The sequence below is a fragment of the Mirounga angustirostris genome, unplaced genomic scaffold, assembly GCF_029215605.1.
Source record: "Mirounga angustirostris isolate CCGP_5_RB_7025 unplaced genomic scaffold, mMirAng1.0.hap1 SCAF_2, whole genome shotgun sequence".
Classification (NCBI taxonomy): domain Eukaryota; kingdom Metazoa; phylum Chordata; class Mammalia; order Carnivora; family Phocidae; genus Mirounga; species Mirounga angustirostris.
In genome coordinates, this window is record NW_026991710.1 from 67663653 (window position 1) to 67684021 (window position 20369).

The 20369-nt window shown below is 40.4% G+C and overlaps 1 protein-coding gene across 1 annotated transcript in view; it reads left to right on the top strand.

The window, feature by feature from the left end:
* The window catches only part of CDS1 (CDP-diacylglycerol synthase 1), a 65278-nt gene extending 51434 nt beyond the window's left edge, over positions 1-13844 (top strand). The window contains exons 9-13 of the mRNA XM_064584726.1: positions 2030-2098; positions 2827-2979; positions 4428-4547; positions 6619-6722; positions 11299-13844. Of these exons, the coding sequence (XP_064440796.1) occupies positions 2030-2098; positions 2827-2979; positions 4428-4547; positions 6619-6722; positions 11299-11428 (576 nt within the window). The 3' untranslated portion in view covers positions 11429-13844. The remainder of the gene's footprint in view (positions 1-2029; positions 2099-2826; positions 2980-4427; positions 4548-6618; positions 6723-11298) is intronic.
* The last annotated feature ends 6525 nt before the right edge of the window (positions 13845-20369 follow it).

A 20369-nucleotide genomic window follows, 5' to 3' on the forward strand; every position in this document is an offset into this window, starting at 1 on the left:
AGGGGAAGAAAGAAACAAACTGATTCCTCATGGAAAAACAGACCTTTTACTAGAACTGATTACTTTTAAACAAACTTTTCATGTTGGGGCTTTAGATACGATTCATTCCATTCATGTATTGGGCAAAGTCTTTAATAATATTCCCACAAATATGTTAATTGGCTATTTTGATGTTACTATATGAAGGCAGTTTGGAGGGATTGAGACAGTTGTGCAGATACAAAACCTGTTTGATCAGAATGATACTAGAGTAGCTTAAGTGTTTCCAGAGGAAAGCATGGACTGCTTATCCTTCAAGACAATCTTCCATAAATTCTTCCCCATATAGGAGTCTAGCATACAACATCAGGCTGAGCTGTAGGGATACTGGCAAGCAAGCTATATATATATGTGTGTGTGTGTGTGTGTGTGTGTGTGTATAACATTTCTAAAGCTGCTTCAGCATAAGAGCAGGTGATTAAATATTAAAGGCTTCTATACCAGATGAGAAGTTTTTGGCTTAGGAAGTCTTCAAAGAGGCTGTTATGGTTGTAAAAGAATGTTACTGTCTGATTTTGAACATAGATTCCTAGTGAATTTACCAGGCTGGATTAGTTGTGTAATATACCCATATGTAATTAAACAAGTTAACCCCTAAATCAATTTGGTATAGATCAATTTAACTTGATAAGTTATCTTTATTTTTTTTAAAGATTTATTTATTTGAGAGAGAGAGAATACAAGTTGGCGGGGGCGGGGGGCAGAATAAAGGGAGAGAGAGAATCTCCACGTAGACTCCCCTGCTGAGCACAGAGCCTGACACAGCACTCAATTCCAGGACCCTGAGATCATGACCTACTCAGAACTCAAGAGCCAGATGCCCAACTGACTGAGCCACCCTGGTGCCTGATAAGTTATCTTTAAAATAATCAACAGGCACTTTTGAATTTGAGTCAACTCTTACTTCATGATAGTAATACTGAATTATCCTAGGAAATGGTGTATATCAGTCTCCTCTGTGGCAGAATTGTTAACAGATTTGTCAAGAAACTGTTTCTATCAACCCTTTTGGCTTTGGGCTTTATGAACATCATTAGGACAAGAGGTCTATAAAGAGATCATGTAGTTTAGCCTGTCACCTGTTTCTATCTGCATAAACTTCTGATATTTATTTGGCTTCTGTCCCCACCCATCCACTGAAAGGGTCATCACAGAGGTCATCAGTGATCTCCAGATGACCAGATCCCTCTATATCAGTCCTTACCTTATAGGGCACCTGAGGCAGTTAGTGCTGTCCACTCCCAAATCTTTTCCTCCTGCCCCTGCATCACTGATTTCCAAACTTTCCTCCAGATTTCTCTGCCTGAATGCCCCATTGACTGAGAAACAATAGCCGGAATCTGAAACAGTATCTATTCTTAGAAGCACAACATGTTCCTTTCTTCATGGAGACAGACATAGATTGTGACCAAAGGGAGAAGGATATGTGAATACTTGTGGAGCAAATACTGTATCTGGAGTGTTTTGCCATTTCAGAAAGAGGTCTGTTGTATGCATGGCATTTTTGGGAATATATGAAAATCTGATGTGCTGCAATGTCCATGTTTTGTTATACTCATTCTTTTTTTTTTTTTTTGTCAGTGGTGGTTCAATACAGACCATATGTACTTGGAATGAGTACATCTTATCCTTACTGCAAGAACTACACTATTGTGGGGGTTTATATAAGCATAAAAGTCATGGGATGATGATTTCAATCTAGAGCTTATAGTTCTTTGAGAGAGAAAAAAATAAGTTGAGGTTATACAGAAACATATATTCACAGTATGTCAAATGTTTGAGGATCTAATATGTTAGATATTACTAGAGAAATTGCACAAATAAATCAGGATCATGGAATGAAGGAAAAAGGGTTGCGGAGCCATTCCAATAAGAAAAAAGTAAGGAGAGATGTATAAGGTATTGTGGGAATTCATTGAAGAGAGTCTGCCTATGTATTTGTGTGTTTTTCGAGTGCAGTAACTCTTTTTAATTTATTTGGCCTTTTTAGTTGTCTCCTAAAAAGACTTGGGAAGGATTCATTGGCGGTTTCTTTTCCACAGTCGTGTTTGGATTCATTGTGAGTTTTGCTGGGATTTTTATTTATATTTTGAAAAATGATGGCAAGCTTTATTAATCTGTTCTAAACCTAAAAAACTGAACCACAAAATGTTAATAATGTATTTATTGAAATGCACTAAACAGAACCAATTCTGTACCCCAGTAGCTCTGATCATGGCCTCGTATCAGAATTACCTGGGGATCTTATACAAAATCTATGTCCCAGCCCTATCCCAGGTCAGTTAACTCCCCCAGCTGGTTCTAATGTACAGTTAGGCTTGAGACCCATTGCTGTGCTGTTGTGTTTTGGTAGTTTCTGACCGTTGTTCTGCCTTACGGGGGACACAGGTGCTGGGACAAGTAGTGGCTTTGAGTAAAGCAGAGAACGCAAATGATGTTGAAGAACTCTGCCTCCTTAATACATACTAGCTGATTGACTTAGTGGGTGCTGCTGTGAGCCCAACCTGCAGGAACAGTTTGTTAAAAATAATGGACATTGACTTTTAGCCATGCATAACAGATATTGTTAATGTTTTAAAAATTGGTGTACAGTTATGGAATTTAGGTTTTTATTAAAAGAGGTCTTGTGAGAATCAAAGATAACAATGAAATGACTGGAAAAAAGATAAGTATACAAAAAATGTTAGGAAGTTTAGTTTTTGAAGAGCCTAATGAAAAGAGATTGATAAATATTTTATATATATATATTTTTTCATTCGTTTCATGGACTTTTGCTTTGTTATTCAGGCTGCCTACATGTTATCCAAATACCAATACTTTGTCTGCCCAGTGGAATACCGAAGTGATGTAAACTCCTTTGTTACAGAATGTGAACCCTCCGAACTTTTCCAGCTTCAGAGTTATTCACTTCCTCCCTTTCTAAAGGCAGTGTTGAGACGGGTAAGATAAACATAGTTAAGGATCCTGTATCCCAAAGATTAAGGTTCATTTAAAAGTAGGACTAAACATTTTACAAGAAATCAATTTCTACATTATTTTTAACTCTTTGCTACAGAAGTGGTATCCCTGTCTGCTTAGCATCAGTAATATTTTCTATCCCCTTGTGATTTCCCTTTCTTGAACATAAAATGAGTATTACTATCACAAACCAGCTGTCTGTTAGGAATTTACTTACCTAGTGGTTTGAATGATTGATTACTGATGGTTATTTATCTTGTTTGTTTTGCAAACATTTTCCAGTATTCCTTAGATTTCTATAGATCTTGGATTTCTATAAATCTACTTGTAACTGGTAGGAACTGACTCAATTTAAAGCTTAATTAAAATTCAACAGCTCAAAGATTCCTTGATTTTTAGGGGACCTTTAATAGTACAGAAAGCTGCTGCTTCTGAAAAATCAGTTTCCCTTTGAAAAGCACACTGTTGCCATTTGAAGGCAATGTTGAGGTCTCTCACTGAAGGATGTGGACAAGCTATCCATTAGAACCCTGCTGATATTTGCCATCAAGACCGGTGGGTAGTTGGTTCAAGTGAGGAATCAAACAGTTGTGTGTGTGTGTGTGTCTGAAATATTTTTAACTAAAGTCCATAATTTTTGAGGAGCAGGTTAACCAACACATTATTTCTCTCCTTGTGTGTGCAATACATGGAATCCAAGAATTTTTTTCAATGTCCAAGCCATCTGTTATCTATAAAACTTTTTGATACTACCGATCTTTGATTGGGGCAAGGCCTTTGCTTCGAGAACAGGTCGAGATTGGTGTTCTGAATGATCTTTCTAAAGCCTACCTATTTATGCACTGTCTACAACTTGTAGTTTCAGTCTCTTTAAAGTGGAGCAAGAACCAAGAATTTACAAAATAATTTGCCTGCAGAATTCTTCTCAATTTTTATGATCTCCTCCCTGGATCTTTTATGACTGTCTTGCTGATACTCAATTTGGTGGTCTTTTTTAAAGCAACTTAAAGACAAACTTTTCCCTCATTTTGTCATATAAAATTAAAGTGAAATAAAATACAAAAGTTAACAATTACGAAGTTCTACTGGTAAGAAGCGAATTCAGAAATTAACTCAACTGATTCTTACCAAGCCTACAAATCAAGTGTTATAGAAGTTTCTAGATGAACTAGAGTATCCTGCCAACTGCAAGATTTTAGTGTGCCAGGTGCCGTCAGTATGCTTAGAGAGGGGATGGAGAGTGCTGGCTAAGCAGAGGATGGGAATGCCAGCTTACAACATATTTTTCTCCCATGGTCCTGGGAGTTTATGAAGTTAACAAAAATGTGGTATAATGGTTTAATATTTATATCATGGTTCTTAGTTTAGGTGGCATGCTCACATACAACTTTAATGCAGTTAAATCCCTTCCCCCTTTATTTTCTCTTTAGGAAACAGTGAGCTTGTATCCTTTCCAGATACACAGCATTGCTCTTTCAACGTTTGCCTCTTTGATTGGCCCTTTTGGAGGCTTCTTTGCCAGTGGATTCAAAAGAGCTTTCAAAATCAAGGTGTGTGTTTAGAATCTTTGTTACATTATTAGGGAATATAATTTGAGAATATAATATAGTTGTAATTTGGTTCTTTCTTGGTCTCCCACATTAAGCCTCTGGGAAAAAAACTTTCACATCCTGTTTGTTTCAGCTTCACAGAAATGCTTCCTGGCTGATTTGAGTATTTTCTCTCTTGTTAAATTTTGGACATGCCATGTTAATACATTTTAAAGTGTTATGTCAGCCTCATTTATAGAATTGGCATGTGGTCACTTAATGTTGGGACAAACACAGAATCTTGGTCCTTCAAGTGCTCACCCAAAAAGCCAGCTGTGAATTGTCTGAAGTTTACGTGTTGCGCCAGAGTCTCGATTGAAGAGACAAGCAGGGGAGCCTTTGGATATAACCGTCCATTCTCCTAGATCTGGGGTCAGTGAACTCTTCCTCTAAAGGGAGAAATCATTTATTAATCATTTTGCAGCTACTCAACTCTGAACTCTGCCACTGTAGCGCAAAGCCCTGTGGGTAATATGTCAACGAATGGCCATGACTGGGTTTTAATAAAACTTTTACAAAAACAGGCAGTGGGCTAGACTTGGACTCTGGGACATAGTTTGTTGATCTCTCTTCCAGATACTTGAAATTTTCCCTATATTTCATTTAATTTGGATTCTCATAAAGCCACATATATTTTATCCTATTATCCCAGCTGTCCTCACATGCCTTCACTAAGATTGAATGTTGTGCCATTGGGAGTCAGGGAGTGGCTATTGAAAGTGGGGTGAACAGAGCAGGCCTCTCTGAAGGAGGTGGCATTTGAGCAGGGGTCTGAGAAAAGGAGAATGAGTCCTGTGGAGAAGTGGAAGGAAGAGAGTTCCAGTGAGTGCAAAGGAGAGGAGGAGCTTAGCCTATTTGAAGGGGAGTGAGAACAGTGTGACCGTAGTAGAGAGGAGGCATTCAGACTGCAGAATTGGTGGGGCCAGATCAGCGGGGCTGCAGAAGCCAGGGATATAAACAAACCCTCAGTGAGCACTTAAGAGGGGGAAGATACTATGTTAGGTGGAACGCAGTATGCGGAAGCGTATAAATGTCCCTGTTCTCCAGATGCTCACCACCTGCTAGGGAAGACAACACTTGCCCACAGCGAACCACAGCAAGAACTGTGCATGGAGACTGTCATGTCAAGGCTGCAAACGGCAGAGAGGAATTGAGTTACTATGGCTCTCTTGTTGCTTCAGAGAACAGGGAAGAGAAGGAAGGAAATGTGTGGGCAAAAAGTAACTGAAGAATTATTCAATAATTGTTTGAAACAGAGAAATGTTACATTTAGAATGGCATTTTCTTCAGTGGTCTTTAATGCAAGGTTTATTCTTGAATGATAGATTATTTTGCATGTCTGAAATGAAGGTATAATAGCTGTTGCATTTAGGTGTTTTTAGGTTGCGTGCGTATGCTAGAAGAGCAGTCCGTCATTTCCATATCCTTAGCACCCAGACATGTGGCTTGATCTATAGAGTCCACTTGAGAGACTTACTAACCATTCCCTCCACTTGGCCATTTAATGGACTAACGTGTCCCACATGATCTGTTTTGGTTTTCTTTTTACCCCAATACTTAAAGAAGAATATGCATTATAGTAGCAAAATATTTATTTCAGAGTAAAAACTGTTAGGATAAACATGAGTTAGAACTAGTAGTACATCTGTCAACAACACTAAAAAGAGCTCCTCAAATAATTTCCGGTGAAACAGAAAAGTAAGCTAGAACAATGTTAGATTAATAATAGCCGATAGTGCTTCTGATTTAGAAAAAGGTTTATTAACTTTAAAAAGTTAGTGTTAGATTTAATTAATATTTAATTAGTGTTACTTGAATGCTCTTGGTCAATTCGGTAATGATTCTAACATGGGTACGTATTTGAAAGATGTGGTTTTAACTTGTGAGACCTGTTCTAGTAAGTCTGTATTTAGTGAGAAAATCAGGTAGTAAAGTATTTTCTTTAGAGCCCCTGATGCCAAGAGACATTTACAGGTAGGAGTTTTATAGAAGGCGATTTTTTGAAAATTTGCTCATATGTTTGTTTCTGAAGGATTTTGCAAACACCATTCCTGGACATGGCGGGATAATGGACAGATTTGATTGTCAGTATTTGATGGCAACTTTTGTGCACGTGTACATCACGAGTTTTATAAGGTACTTTTAGATTTTTTAAAAAATGTTTTATTAGATGATTTCTTTGAGTTCTCATTTCCATAGGCATTAGTTTGAATGAGTTACTTTTTCTGTCAGTGGTAATTTATAATATAAAAAGGGAATGGTGGCCCCTGGAGTTTGCGTCACATTGTAGCCCTGAGAAGTATGATTAAGGAGAAATTAAGAAGAAATAATTAAATTATAATTATTTTACACACATTTGAACAACTTAAGTAATAGTATATGTCATGGTCTTTAATAGGGCCAAGGTAAAATCTAGGTAATGTGGATGGTACTGGATTGAATCATCAGATTTCCCATTTTCTGTGGTATACAATGACAGTGAATACTAACTAAAAAGGAAGAGGACGTAATAATTCATCCAGTCCACCAGTTATTGCTTGAGTGCCTGTGATGTGTTGGGGAATGTTGTAGGCATGGATATAGCAAAGAACAAAACAAAGTCCCCGCCCTCAGAGCTTACATTCTTACTGGGGAGCTGGAGAGAGAAGGGGCAGAAACGGGCAAAAAACAAACCTAGTTGGTTAGCTGGTGGTTAAGTGCCGTGGAGAAAAATAAAGCGGGCCAGGGGATTATGGTTGTATGGGAGGTGGAGAAGTGGGGTGAATGGAGGGATGTTGCTTTTTTATATAGGGTGGTTTATTCTTGTTATTAAACCCGTAAGGTTTTGGATGTGACCTAAAATGCTAGTTTGGGATATGAAAGCAAACCACAGCAGGCACACGTTAACTTTATTTTCCATGGTCTCTACTAAGTGCCTGACCACAGAAAATACGTACTTCCTTCAGAGAGTATTTAGAAACTCGTATTTGTAGATCCCTAAACGCGTATTTTAAATGTATACCCAGAGCAGTATAGGAATTTTGTATTAATTTTTATTTTTCTTGAGCAGTCTTGTTAGGAGTTTATTTCATTAATCTTTTCAAAGAATCAAGTTCTGGCTTTGTTAACTTTCTATTTCATTGATGTCCACTTGCATCTTTCATTCTTTTCATCTTTCTTGAGATGGAATTTGCTGTTGCTTTTTGAGCTTCTTGAGATAAAGCTTAGGTTATTGATTTTCAACCTTCTTGTCTGATATATTCATCTAAGACTGTAAATTCCCTCTTAAGTACTACCTTATTCTCATCTTCCATGTTACCTTTGTACTTTCATTATCAGGAAATACAAATATTTCCTGATTTCCAGTATGATACCTTCTTTGACACATGGATTATTTAGATGTGTATTGATTGCTTTCCAAACAAATGGAGATTTCCTCATTCTCCTTTATTGACTTTTGCCTTCATTCCACGTGGTCAGAAAACATACTCTTTATTATTTCAGTTTTTAATAGTTGGGGAGGCTTGTTTTGTGCCCCAGCAGATAGTCTGTTCAGGTATGTGTCCATGTGCCCCTGGAGCATGTGTGCATCTGCAGGTTGGGGATGTAGGCTTGTACCCGCCAGTTAGGTGAGGTTTAGCTAAATCTTCTGTACTGATTGTTTGGTTTGTTTTTTCCATTTTTCATTTTTTCAGGAAGAGAGCTTTGTCAGAATATCCCACCGTGATTTTTTTTTTTTAAACTTTTATCTACTTATTTTAGAGAGAGAGCACAAGCAGGGAGGGGGAGAGGGAGGGAGAGAGAATCCCAAGCAGGTTCTATAGCCAGCATGGAGCCCAACTTGGGCCCAGCCTCACGACCCTGAGATCATGACCTGAGCCAAAATCAAGAGTCAGACGCTCAACCCCTGAGCCACCCAGGCCCCTTCTCTCCCACTGTGATTGTAAATTTACTTACTCCTAGTCTGCCAGTTTTTGCTTTATGTATTTTGCAGTGGTTTTAGGTATATACACATTTAGGACTGTCCTATCTCCCTATTGAATCGCTTCTAATGTCATTCTATAACATCTATCTTTATATACCACTTGCTTAAAGCCTGTTTTGTTGGATATTAGAAGAATGGCATCAGGGGCACCTGGGTGGCTCAGTCGTTGGGCGTCTGCCTTCAGCTTGGGTCATGATCCCGGGGTCCTGGGATCGAGCCCCACATCGGGCTCCCTGCTCAGCAGAAGCCTGCTTCTCCCTCTCCCACTCCCCCTGCTTGTGTCCCCTCTCTCGCTGTGTCTCTCTCTGTCAAATAAATAGATAAAATCTTTAAAAAAAAAAAAAAAAGAAGAATGGCATCAGCCTTCTTTTGGTTAGTATTTATATAGTGTGCTCGCTCACGCTCTCTCCAATAAATAAATAAATAAATCTTTAAAAAAAATAGTGTGTTTCTTTTCTAACAAGTATATAGCTTGATTTTAGTTTTTTTTTAATAACCCGGATGACAACTTTTGTCTTTTTTTTTTTAAGATTTTTATTTATTTGAGACAGAGCACGAGAGAGAGAGAGCATGAGTTGGGGTGGGGGAGCGGCAGAGGGAGAGGGAGAAGCAGGCTCCCCACTGAGCAAGGAGCCCGATGTGGGACTTGATCCCAGGACCCTGAGATCATGACCTGAGCCAAAGGTGGGGCTTAATTGACTGAGCCATCCAGGTGCCCCCAACCTTTGTCTTTTTAGTTGGAGTGTCTAATCCATTTATATGGCAGTTTCTGATATATCTGAGTATTAGTAATTAATGTTTAAATCCTTAGAACTCCGGGGGCACCTGGGTGGCTTAGATGGTTAAGCGTCCGCCTTCGGCTCAGGTCATGATCCCAGGGTCCTGGGATCAAGCCCCGCATCGGGCTCCCTGCTTGGTGGGGAGCATGCTTCTCCCTCTGCCTCTGCTGTTCCCCCTGCTTGTGCTCTCTCACTCTCTCTGTCAAATAAATAAATAAAATCTTAAAAAAAAAATTGGGAAAAAAAAATCCTTAGAAGTCTTTTTTCAGATGGTGGCAGCTTTTAGGGCATTAACTCACTTTTTTTTTTTTTAACCTGCTATTCTCTCACTAGAGAGAAGTAATGCTGAGCCACGTTGTCTACCATTTGAAAGCAAATATTTAGACTATTAGAAATACAGGGCTAGTGCCAGGGTGCATCTAGCTGGGAGCACCTGCTGACATAATTTTGCATTTAGCTGAACTTGCTACAATACTCTTCCTTTTCTCTGTGGGCCCCTACTCTGGGTTTGGTAGGAAGTTGCTGAATCTTTTGAAGACATGTAAGACAAGCTGTGCCCTGCCTTGAGCAGACAGTGGCTGTGAGAGGCATCCGGCCGCACTTTTGGCAGATGAGCTGCGGCACGTGCACGAAGGTAACCCAGGGGATGGCAAATCTGTGCTGTGGGTTTTTTAACCGAAGACTTCTGTTGTGATATCCCTATATAGCGGACATTTCTTTGTTGCTGGGTTTTCTATTTCCTATAATTCCATTTGAACTGAACAGTCCTAATCATAAATTTAGTTACCTGTGTAAATGTCTTTCTCAGAATTCGGTGCCCTTCTCCCATATATCATTTACACCTTGCTGTTTTCCATTGGATTTTACTAATCTCTCTTTACAAGAAGTGAACCATAATCTGCTTTTCATATTCAAATGGACTGTAGAAATTGCAGAGAACGACACATCTGCATTAAAGTCTGAATTCGGTTCATTCAGAACGTGACAAAATAGCAGTGCAGAAGACCACACAGGTGTAAGCGGGTTGAGTTCTCGAGTCCCGTGGGGTGGGGGGCTGGAGGTTACGAACCCCTGACCAGACAAGTGTCAGAGCAGGGAAAGGGTAAGAGTCCTGTTTAGCACCTTCTCTGATTCAAGGAGTCCAGTGCGACTCGGAAGGGTGGGAAGGGGAGGGCTGGGGCGGGGAGGCTGGGGCAGCTGCGGAGGGGGGGGGGGGGGGAGATGCCCCTGGAAGAGAAGGGGGAGCGTGCCGCACCACTGCCTGCCCTTGCTGCCTCAGCTCCCCTGGGCTCGCCTCCCCTCTCCTGGGACTGCTGGCAGGGGCTGAGGAGGGCAGGCTGTCCGCCTCCTTGTCCTCCCTTCAACGAGAAAGGACCCACTTTTGTTTCCTACATTGGGGTTCACCGAAGACTCTCTTTGGACAAAGGCTGTGGCATCTACTGCAGATCCCGGGTAGCAGCTTCAGTGCCGGGTCAGCACCTGTGTCCTGTCTCTCGAACATTCATAATACCCCAGGGGCACTTCTCGAGGTTTCTTTGAAGCTAAAAATTTAAAGTATATTTTCCTGCCCTCTTCTGGCTTCTCTTCATCCACTGGGACTTCTGCTCCTTTCCTTACAGGATGGTTTATGTGTCTTGACCAGTCAGGATTCATTCCCTGTTCCCACCTCTAACTCAGGTTGCCCCTTTGAGAAGCTTTGTAGAACTTAGATCTGCACCCCCTAGATTGCCTGGTGTTGTTCCTACATTTTGTGTTTGTGTGTTCTTCCCAAATCTAGACTGTATGCCTCTCGGTGTCGAATATTTCCGGGGCTTTTTTTCCCTCTGACACTAACATTGGGCACTAAAGTGAGCTTGATCAAGTAAAGGTTGTTACTCTTAAGTGCATGATTTATTTTCAGTTGGGGCTATATGCTTCCTTTAGGTCTCTCAAAATAGCATGAACTTGGCCTTTTCTGCTTTGTTATCAGGGGTCCGAATCCCAGCAAAGTGCTTCAGCAGTTGTTGGTGCTTCAACCGGAACAGCAGTTAAATATATATAAAACCCTGAAGACTCATCTGATTGAGAAAGGAATCCTACAGCCCACCTTAAAGGTATAGCTGGATCCAGAAAGGAAAGGACTGGCCATAAGGAGCTCTACAGAAAAGCACTGACAGATGAAATTTTGTAATTGTACAGAAAACTGGTTGAAAATGAAATAGATTGACGTTTTACAGACACGAATGTCTCTTCTCGAAATTACTGTGAATATTTAACACTTACTCGATCCAAGTTATAAAGTAAGTAACAAATTATCAGCAAAAGATCCTGTACTTTTTCTAAAGTGTATTTTCTGACGTTAACTTCCTTCCCCAGACGTGCTAGGTTTCATAATGTAAAAGACTTGTGTTTTAGAGTCAAACAGGAAAAAAGTAAATTGAGGATGTCTTAAGATTGCATCTGGCATTGTGCCCTTTGCACAAATATTTACTTTTGTACTTGGAGCTGCTCTTAATTTTAACAAAGTGTTTTATGTAAGGCACAATAGGAAGTTCGTTCTCCTGTACTTCCTCCTCTTAGTCTGAAGTCCTTTCTGAAGAGCTGAGTTGGATCCAAAAAGAAAAAAAAAATGCTTGTCCATTTTTCAAAGTAAGTAAGTAATCATTTGCCAGGGGAAAACATTCCACTTTTAGGTAGGTTCAAAAAGAGCAGACATTAAACTCCACACCTGATAAAATTTGGAAAAACATGACAGTTGCAAGAAAAACAAAGGAGAATTCTGCTATGGAGAACACAATGTACGCATCCTCCTCAGATTATCTCCACGGAAGACAGTGATGCACGACCCAGGCCACCTCTTGGTGGAATTCTCTGCTTTTGCTTGTTTCCCAGTGAACTGGTTTCCATCAGTTCTGCAGCCTCAAGCACATAAGATCAATATAGAGGGTAGCGAGTAGGGGTGGTAGCTGACGCAGAGCGGGGGTGGGGGGGGTGCTCCTCTGAGTCAGAGCGGCCCATCCCCGGAGGAGGCTCCGCATGCCTGTGTCCCAGGGGCTTCCCTGCTGGCGCCCTGGGCGTCCACGGGACACTCACCTGGCAAGAAGGAAGATCTGCCTGCAGACTCAAGCCCCGACCAGCTCCCTGCTAACAGCTAATCTTTGCTCCCTTCCTATTTCACATCATGTCATGAAATCTGAGGACATCAGCTGATGATTTTTTTCTTCTGAGAGTGAAAATCAAGCAGAAGTGATTCTCATCAAGAACCAAAAGCACACGAATGCCAAACCTTTCCTCTGTGGGACTGGACACTGTAACCAGATAAGAAGTTTATTCTCATGGTGAATGTAAATAAGCTACAGCTGCTGTGTGTTCCCCATGACCGTATTTATTGTAGTGCAGGGAGCCTCCCGAAAATTGCCTAGTGCTCCTTGACTAACTGTTCAGAGAGGAGAAAAATAGATTTTAAAGAATGTTTTGCTAATGAAAAGAGTAAATATTTTTGTTTAAATCAGAAACAGATTTCACTTATTTTAGATTTCCGTTCTCCGACTATACCTGAAATGAAAGAGGACACATCTTCCTGGGATCCATGGATGGAAGTCTGTAACTAGCAGCTTCATCATGTGCGCTACATGATTACAGTAGATCTACTTAAACTCGGTACCAAGAGTCTAATTTCTCAGTTTGGCCCGCACGCAGTCAATTCGTCCGCATGGAATGTGTACAGTCAGCATTATTTCAGACCATCCCGTGAAAACCTAGAATCGGCACTGAAAATGTTTTTACAGGAGGGAATGATTCCTTTTTAAAGTCAGGCTACCTACAGGTTTAATTTTCAGCATCTCTCATTTATATTTGCCTCATTAAAAGCTCCAAATGCTGATCAGAAAAGAATTTAGATTAGCAGAGGTTAAAAAATAAGAAGAAAAATTTGTCACAGGAGCTTACATTGAAAACTTGATTTGCACAATAAGAAAGAACTGCTTGGAGATACATGGTTCCCTCCGCATTTTTCTTTAAAGTGATTGGTGAGGCACAGCAGTGCAGAATTATAAGAGAGCATTACTGAATACATGTATTATAAAATCAGTCCTATTATAAACAAAATACAAAGCTAGAAATATTTGGGGTCACAGTAATAGCTTTCCTCAAATATACTTTTAGAGGTGGGTGTACATTATTCTATATGTAAAAAAGTAAATTCTTAATTTTAACAGAGCTCTAACGATTGACCTTTTTAGTGTACTTTTATAGCATGTATATTAAAATAGAATATATTTTAGCAAAAGATTGCCATAAAACCCTGACTTTGATCATTTTTATATTCGCACTGTGAAGAGAGCTTAAATTCCAGTGTAGGAATGTGGTGGCAGGAAAATAAAAGACTGGGGACTTCCTTCACAGTAATAGCTAATTGTTCCAAATTTGCTATTTTTGGAGGTACTCTACTTGTACTAATTGCTTGACTTTTTAACCTGTGGGATGCAAATGTTTCCTCAGTGCTTTTCCCCTTATGGTGGTACATACGCATTTACTGTCTGTGAATAAAAAGACCACACCTCTACCCCCCTCTCCCTTTTTGTTTCATTTGTATTCTCTCTTCCTTGGTACTTTTGGTTTGAAGACAGTATCACCTTGTTCAGTGAAAAAGAAAAAAATAGAAACAGTGGACATACATATACTGTATATGGATGGGAGATAGCTTATGATTTGTGTCAATAAGTTCTCTGAATCTTTTACTGAAACTGAGATAGGAAAATAAAATTGAAACAAATCACATTTTGACTCTGCTGTGCCACTTTCTCATTGGAGAAGAATCATTCGCTCGGTGTTTACAAAATGACCACAGCTGTGTAAACATTGCATCTCGTGTATATTCCATCACCAGAGTCTAAGAGTCTACAGTGACATCTTCAGGGCTGGGGTACATACTTCTGTGATGAGGGGACACATGTGTTTGTTGAAAGGTGATGTCCTCTTAATAGAAAGAGTACTGAATTTTTATAGTTTCCACAATTTATAACGACACATTTACTTCTGTGAATCTCTGATCCGGTCCCCACCGGAGCTTTACGGTATATGGCCGCTGAATGGCATTGGTTTGGATCAGCCATTGTGTCGCCCTTGTGCGGCTCCACTCCAGCCCAGCACCCCTGAGGCCCTTGAGCTTCTGAACGGAAGAACGGGTTTGGAGTCCTAAGACCCAACTGTGCACATTTCTACTTGTCTTCCTTGGACAGCCCTTCCCTGCCCACCCCGGTTTTCATTTTGCATGACCCTGAAATGGATGTCATCCTTCCTAGTTCTTAGGGTTAAGGATTAGGTAAAAAAAAATTCATACGAATGTACCATGATTTGTGTCCAGCATAGAGGAGCTGATTTGTAATCCTTCGTTTCCTTTTCTTCCTATCTGCTCCTCTTCTGTTGCCCAGATCCAGTTCAAAGTGACAGCCTGGTAGAGCTGACCGAAAAGGTAACCACATTTGGCCACTTAGGATTTAGGTGATGTTAACATTAAGAGTTCCTTGAATGGTAGACAGCCTGTCCATTGGCTTCAGCAAACCTACGGCGTTTCCCAGACATCCAGCACGGGGCTTTGTCCTGGCACCAAGAACAGGAACTGTAGTTCTCCGCCTAGTCACAGAGATAGGGACAGAGCCAGAGGTGAATGCCCTATGAGGTAGATGCCGATTGGGGCAGAGACAAATGTATAAAGCAGAAGGGGAAATGGGAGACCAGCATTCTGGCCTCCACAGAGGATCTGTCACTCCTTAAGGAGGGGCTCTATTTGGGAATCTGTGTTGTGGCCGCAGATAAAAAGCAGGTCTAGACAAATGAACCCAAATCAGAAACCTGTCCTACCTTAATCCCATTGTCTTCCTTTTCCCGTGCCAACAGGGAGAACATTCTCAAATCATCAGATAACATCAAGAGTCATTTAGTAAGGGTTGATGAATGGAACGGTATTTGATAATGGCAAGTGAGTTTCTTAAAAGGAGCTGAGAAAATACAGCCTGGTTCTCTAATGTGTAAAAGGGACGTGGGTGGGTAGAGCAAAAGCCTTGTGGCCCAGGTAGAGAAAATCATTGAGGGACGGTCCACCCAAAGGTGTCCTCTCAGTGAGAGAATGAAGTCTCCAACCGCAGTCAAACTTACAGCACAACGTATGGTTCCTGGGTGTGAGCTCTCAGAACCCCCTCTCCAGTGTGCGCCCAGCTTGAGTTTACTGGGTCCAGGTGGTATTCTGTTCAAGAATGTGTGATGTCAGGCTTGAGACAGGACCTAAAGGAGTGATAAGTTTGAGAACATTTCTGAGTATTTTTGAGTAATCTATTACGTATAGTTTTGATCAGTTTTAATCTCAAAAGTTTGTGAGGAAAAGGAACCCAAAGGCTTCAGCTAGTGTAGCTAAGGCAGATAACAACCGAATCATCAGCACTTCTATTTGTTTTTTCTTTTTCAACAGCTTTATTTATAACTGGTTCCAGTTTACACACCGTAACCCTGTGCAAGCATCACGACCTCCAGCTTGACACTTTCCATCACTCCACAAAGTTCCCTGGTGCCCATTTGCACTTAATCCCCGCTCTGAACCCCAGGCTTCAGCAACTGCCGCTCTGCTTTCTGTCTCTAGAAATGTGCTTTTTCTGGACATCTCCTATAAAAGGAATCCTACAGTGTTTTGCATCTGGCATAATATTTTTGCCTGTATCAGTACTTCATTCCTCTTTAGGAATACCATATTGTACTGACCTACTCACCGGTTGATTGGCATTTGGGTTATTTCCAATTTGGGGTTCTTATGAAAAATGTTGCTGTGCATATCTGTGGACATGGCTTTGTGTGTTTGTGTCTCCATTTCTGTCAGTTTGTGTCACCATTTCTAAAGGTGGAATTGCAGGGTCATGTGATATTTATGTTTTAACTTCTAGAGAGATGGCCAAACTGTCCCAAGTGTCTGGGCAACCTTACAGTCCTGCCTGCAGTGTACGCAAGTCCCCGTTTCTCTACATCCTCACCAAAATCCAGCATGTCTGTTTTGGTTTTTTTAAGAGAGGGAGAGAAAGAGAGCGAGCGAGTGAGCATGCACACGTCGGGGAGGGGCAGAGGGAGAGAGCGAATCTTAAGCAGGCTCCACGCCCCTCGCAGAGCCTGATGTGGGGCTCAGTGATGTGGGACCCTGCACGATCCTGAGATCATGACCTGAGCTGAAATCAAGATCAGAAGCTTAACCGACTGAACCACCCAGTTGCCCTGGCATATCCGTCTTTTCAATGATAGCCATTTTAGCTGGGATATAGAGGTATCTCAAGGTAGTTTTAGTTGCATTTCCCTATGGCTAACGGTGCTAAGCATCTTTTCATGTGCTTATTTGGCATTTGTATATCCTCCTTGATGAATTGTCCATTCATATCTTTGCCCATTTTTACATGGGATAGTTTTTCTTCGTATTGAGTTGTAAGAGATCGCTATATATCCTGGATGCAAAACCCTTATCAGATACACGACTTACAATTATTTTCTCCCAGGCTGTGTTTTTTTGTCTTTTTGGTTTCTTTCTTTCTTTCTTTCTTTCTTTCTTTCTTTCTTTCTTTCTTTCTTTCTTTCTTTCTTTCTTTCTTTCTTTCTTTCTTTCTTTCTTTCTTTCTTTCTTTCTTTCTTTCTTTCTTTCTTTCTTTTTCTTTCTTTCTTTCTTTCTTTCTTTCTTTTCTTTTCTTTTCTTTCTTTTTCTTTCTTCTTTTTTTCTTTTTCTTTTCTTTCTTCTTTCTTCTTTCTTTTTTCTTTCTTTCTTTCTCTTTCTTTCTTTTTCTTTCTCTTTCTTCTTTCTTTCGTTTTCTTTCTTTTTCTTTTTTCTTCTTTCTTTTTTTTTCTTTTTCTTTTTTTAATTCTTAAGACTTTTTTTTTTTTAAAGCAGTTTAAAATTCACAGTAAAATTGAGGGGGAGGTATGGACATTTCCCATAAATCCTTTGCTCTGCACCCCCTTCCCCTCATCTGTCACCACATTCATAGCCTCCCTATTATTTACATCTCCAACCAGAGTCATACATGTGTTACAACTGATAAACTTGCACTGACCCATCATGATCACCCAAGTACATAGTTTACATTAGGGTTCATTTTTGGTGGTGTACATTATTTGGATTTGGAAAAAAGTATGATGCTATGTACCCATCATTGTGGTATTATAAAGAGTATTTTCACTGCCCTAAAAACTTCTTTGCTTCCCCTGTTCATTCCTCCCCATACCCATAACCCCCAATCTTTTCGGGAATCATAGTTTTGCCTTTCCCAGAATGTCCTACAGCTGGAATACAGTTGGAATCCCACAGGATGTAGCTTTTTCAGATGGGCTTCTTTCATTCAGTAGTATGCATTTAAGCTTCCTCCATGGCTTTTCATGGCTTGATAGTTCATTTCTTCTTAGTGCCAAATGATACTACATTGTCTGGATGTACCACAGTTTAACCATTCACCAACTGAAGGATATCTTGCTTGCTTCCAAGTTTTGGCAATTATGAATAAAACTGCTGTAAACATCAGTGTGCTATAAATATCAGGTTTGGGGTGGACATCATTTTTCATCTCCCTTGGATAAATATCAGGAGTTGTAGTTTCTGGATCATATGATAGAAGTATGTTCAACTTTGTAAGAAACTGCTAGGCTGTCTTGCAACATGACTATACCATTTTGCATTCTTAACCAGCAGTGAATGAGAATTCCTATTGTTTAACATCCACGCCAGCATTTGGTTTTGTTGATTGATGTTCTGGAGTTTAGGCATTCTAGTAGGTATGTATAGTGTTTTAACTTACATTTCCCTAATGATGTGTGTTGTGGAGCATCCTTTTTTTTTAAGACAAGAAGTTTATTTAAACAACAAGACAACAAGACTTGAAGGGGAAATGATCTAGGATTCATTTAGAGTAATTTATCCCTATTTAAGAACAGATTGCCCTACATGCAACAGCTACAGACAAGTTATAACATTGTCCCTGGTTTTATAGGGATCAATGAAAAACATTAAAATTCTCCAATTGAACAAGGTATGTAAGGATTTTTATGTTGTTCTTTTTTTGTTAAAGAGTGAGAGCAAAGTAACTTACTGGAATATAAAGACAAGAGCTGAATGAGCATGCCTCGAATGGAGAGAAGGGGTATTTTCACAGAACCAGTATTTTCCCCATCCCATCTCCATTTGACGTTGATCAAAACATACCATTGGCCATTTTGTTACAAAAATGCAGTATGCTTGTGCACATACAGTTACTTTATAATAAAGGAATGGGGAAGGAAAAAATGAAAGCATAGAGAAAACTCTGTTGTAGTGGCCAGGATGTGGTGGGGCCAAATTGCAGTTTTCTACCTGAGAATGTCATCTTGGTCTGGAGGAGCAGAGTTCTGCAGGAAAAAAGTAGCAGGTTCCCTTCTCAGTGGACACCTCCTGTCTGCTGCTGGAACACATCAACCGTATCTTCATCCTCCTTCTCCGACTGTGCGGTGTGTCTGTTTCATTGACTGGCTCAGGGAATCAGAATCTGAGTTGCCTCATTGACAAACCCTTTCCAAGTAGCAGCAACCCAACTTGCTTCAGACGTCAGCAGGTTTCTGATTCTGTATGAGAAATGAGCATACTGCTGTTTTCAGCCGCTGAAATCAATCTGGAATATGAAAAATCCCTGGGCTCTTTGTTGGCCATGGTGAGTACCAGAGTCTCCCCAGCGGCCGCTTCACAGAGAGGTACCGGGTCCGCACCCAGCGAGCACACGAGCGGCCGCCGGAGCATCTCCTCACAGGCTGTCATCCGTCTCTCTTCCCTGGTGAGACGCCGGGGAAGGTTTTTGGCCCATTTTTTAATGGGCTTGTTTACTTTTTTTTTTTTTTTAAGATTTTTATTTATTTGAGAGAGAGAGAGAGAGAGAACATGAGCAGAGGGAGAGGGAGAAGCCGACTCCCCGCTGAGCAGGGAGCCCCCTGTGGGGCTTGATCCCAGGACCGCAAGATCATGACCTGAGCCGAATGCAGTCGCTTGACTGACTGAGCCACCCAGGCACCCGGGTTGTTTTCTTACTGTTAAGAGTTCTTGTATATTTTGGATGACAGTGCTTTATCACGTGTCTTTTGCAAATATTTTCTACCAGTCTGTGGCATGTCTTCTCATTCTCTTGACATTATCTTTTGCAGGACAGAAATTTTATTTTATTTTTTAAAGATTTATTTACTTATTTAGAGGTATGTGTGCAGGGGACGGGAAGGGGAGAGGGGCAGAGGGAGAGAGAAACTTCAGCAGGGTCCCTGGTGAGCCCAACTTGGGGCTTGATCTCACGATCCTGAGATCACGACCTGAGACCTAAGCTGAAACCAAGAGTCAGTCACTCAACTGCACCCAGGCACCCCCCCCCCCAGAAAATTTAATTTTAGTTAAGTCCAGCTTATCAATTCCTTCTTTCATGAATTGTGCCTTTTGATGTAGTAACTATGATGTAACAACAACTTAGATGTAATCATTGCCATACCCAAGGTTATCTAGGTTTTCTATGTTATATTCTAGTCTTATAGTTTTGCACTTTGCATTTAGGTTTATGAGCCATTTTGAGGTAATTTTTGTAAAAGGTGTAACATTTGTCTCTACATTCTTTTTTTTTTTTGCACGTGGATGTCCAGTTATTCCACCACCCTTTGTTATCTTTGCTCCATTGTATGGCCTTTGCTCCTTTGTCAAAATCAGTTGTGACTATAAATGTGTTTCTACTTCTGAGCTCTGTGTCCCGTTCCATTGATCTGTAGGTTTATTTTTTTGCCACTACCACACTGTCTTGATTATTGTAGCTATAAGTCTTATTTACAGCTTACTATATGTAAGCTTATGACTTATAACTTATTATATGTAAGTCTTCAAGTTGGGTAGTGTCAGTCTTCCAACTTTGTTCTCCTATAACATTGTTAACTGTTCTGGTTCTTTTGCCTCTTTATATAAATTTTAGAATCAGTTTATTGATATCCACAAAACAATTTTCTGGGATTTTAACTGGGATTGCATTGAGTGTATAGATCAATTTG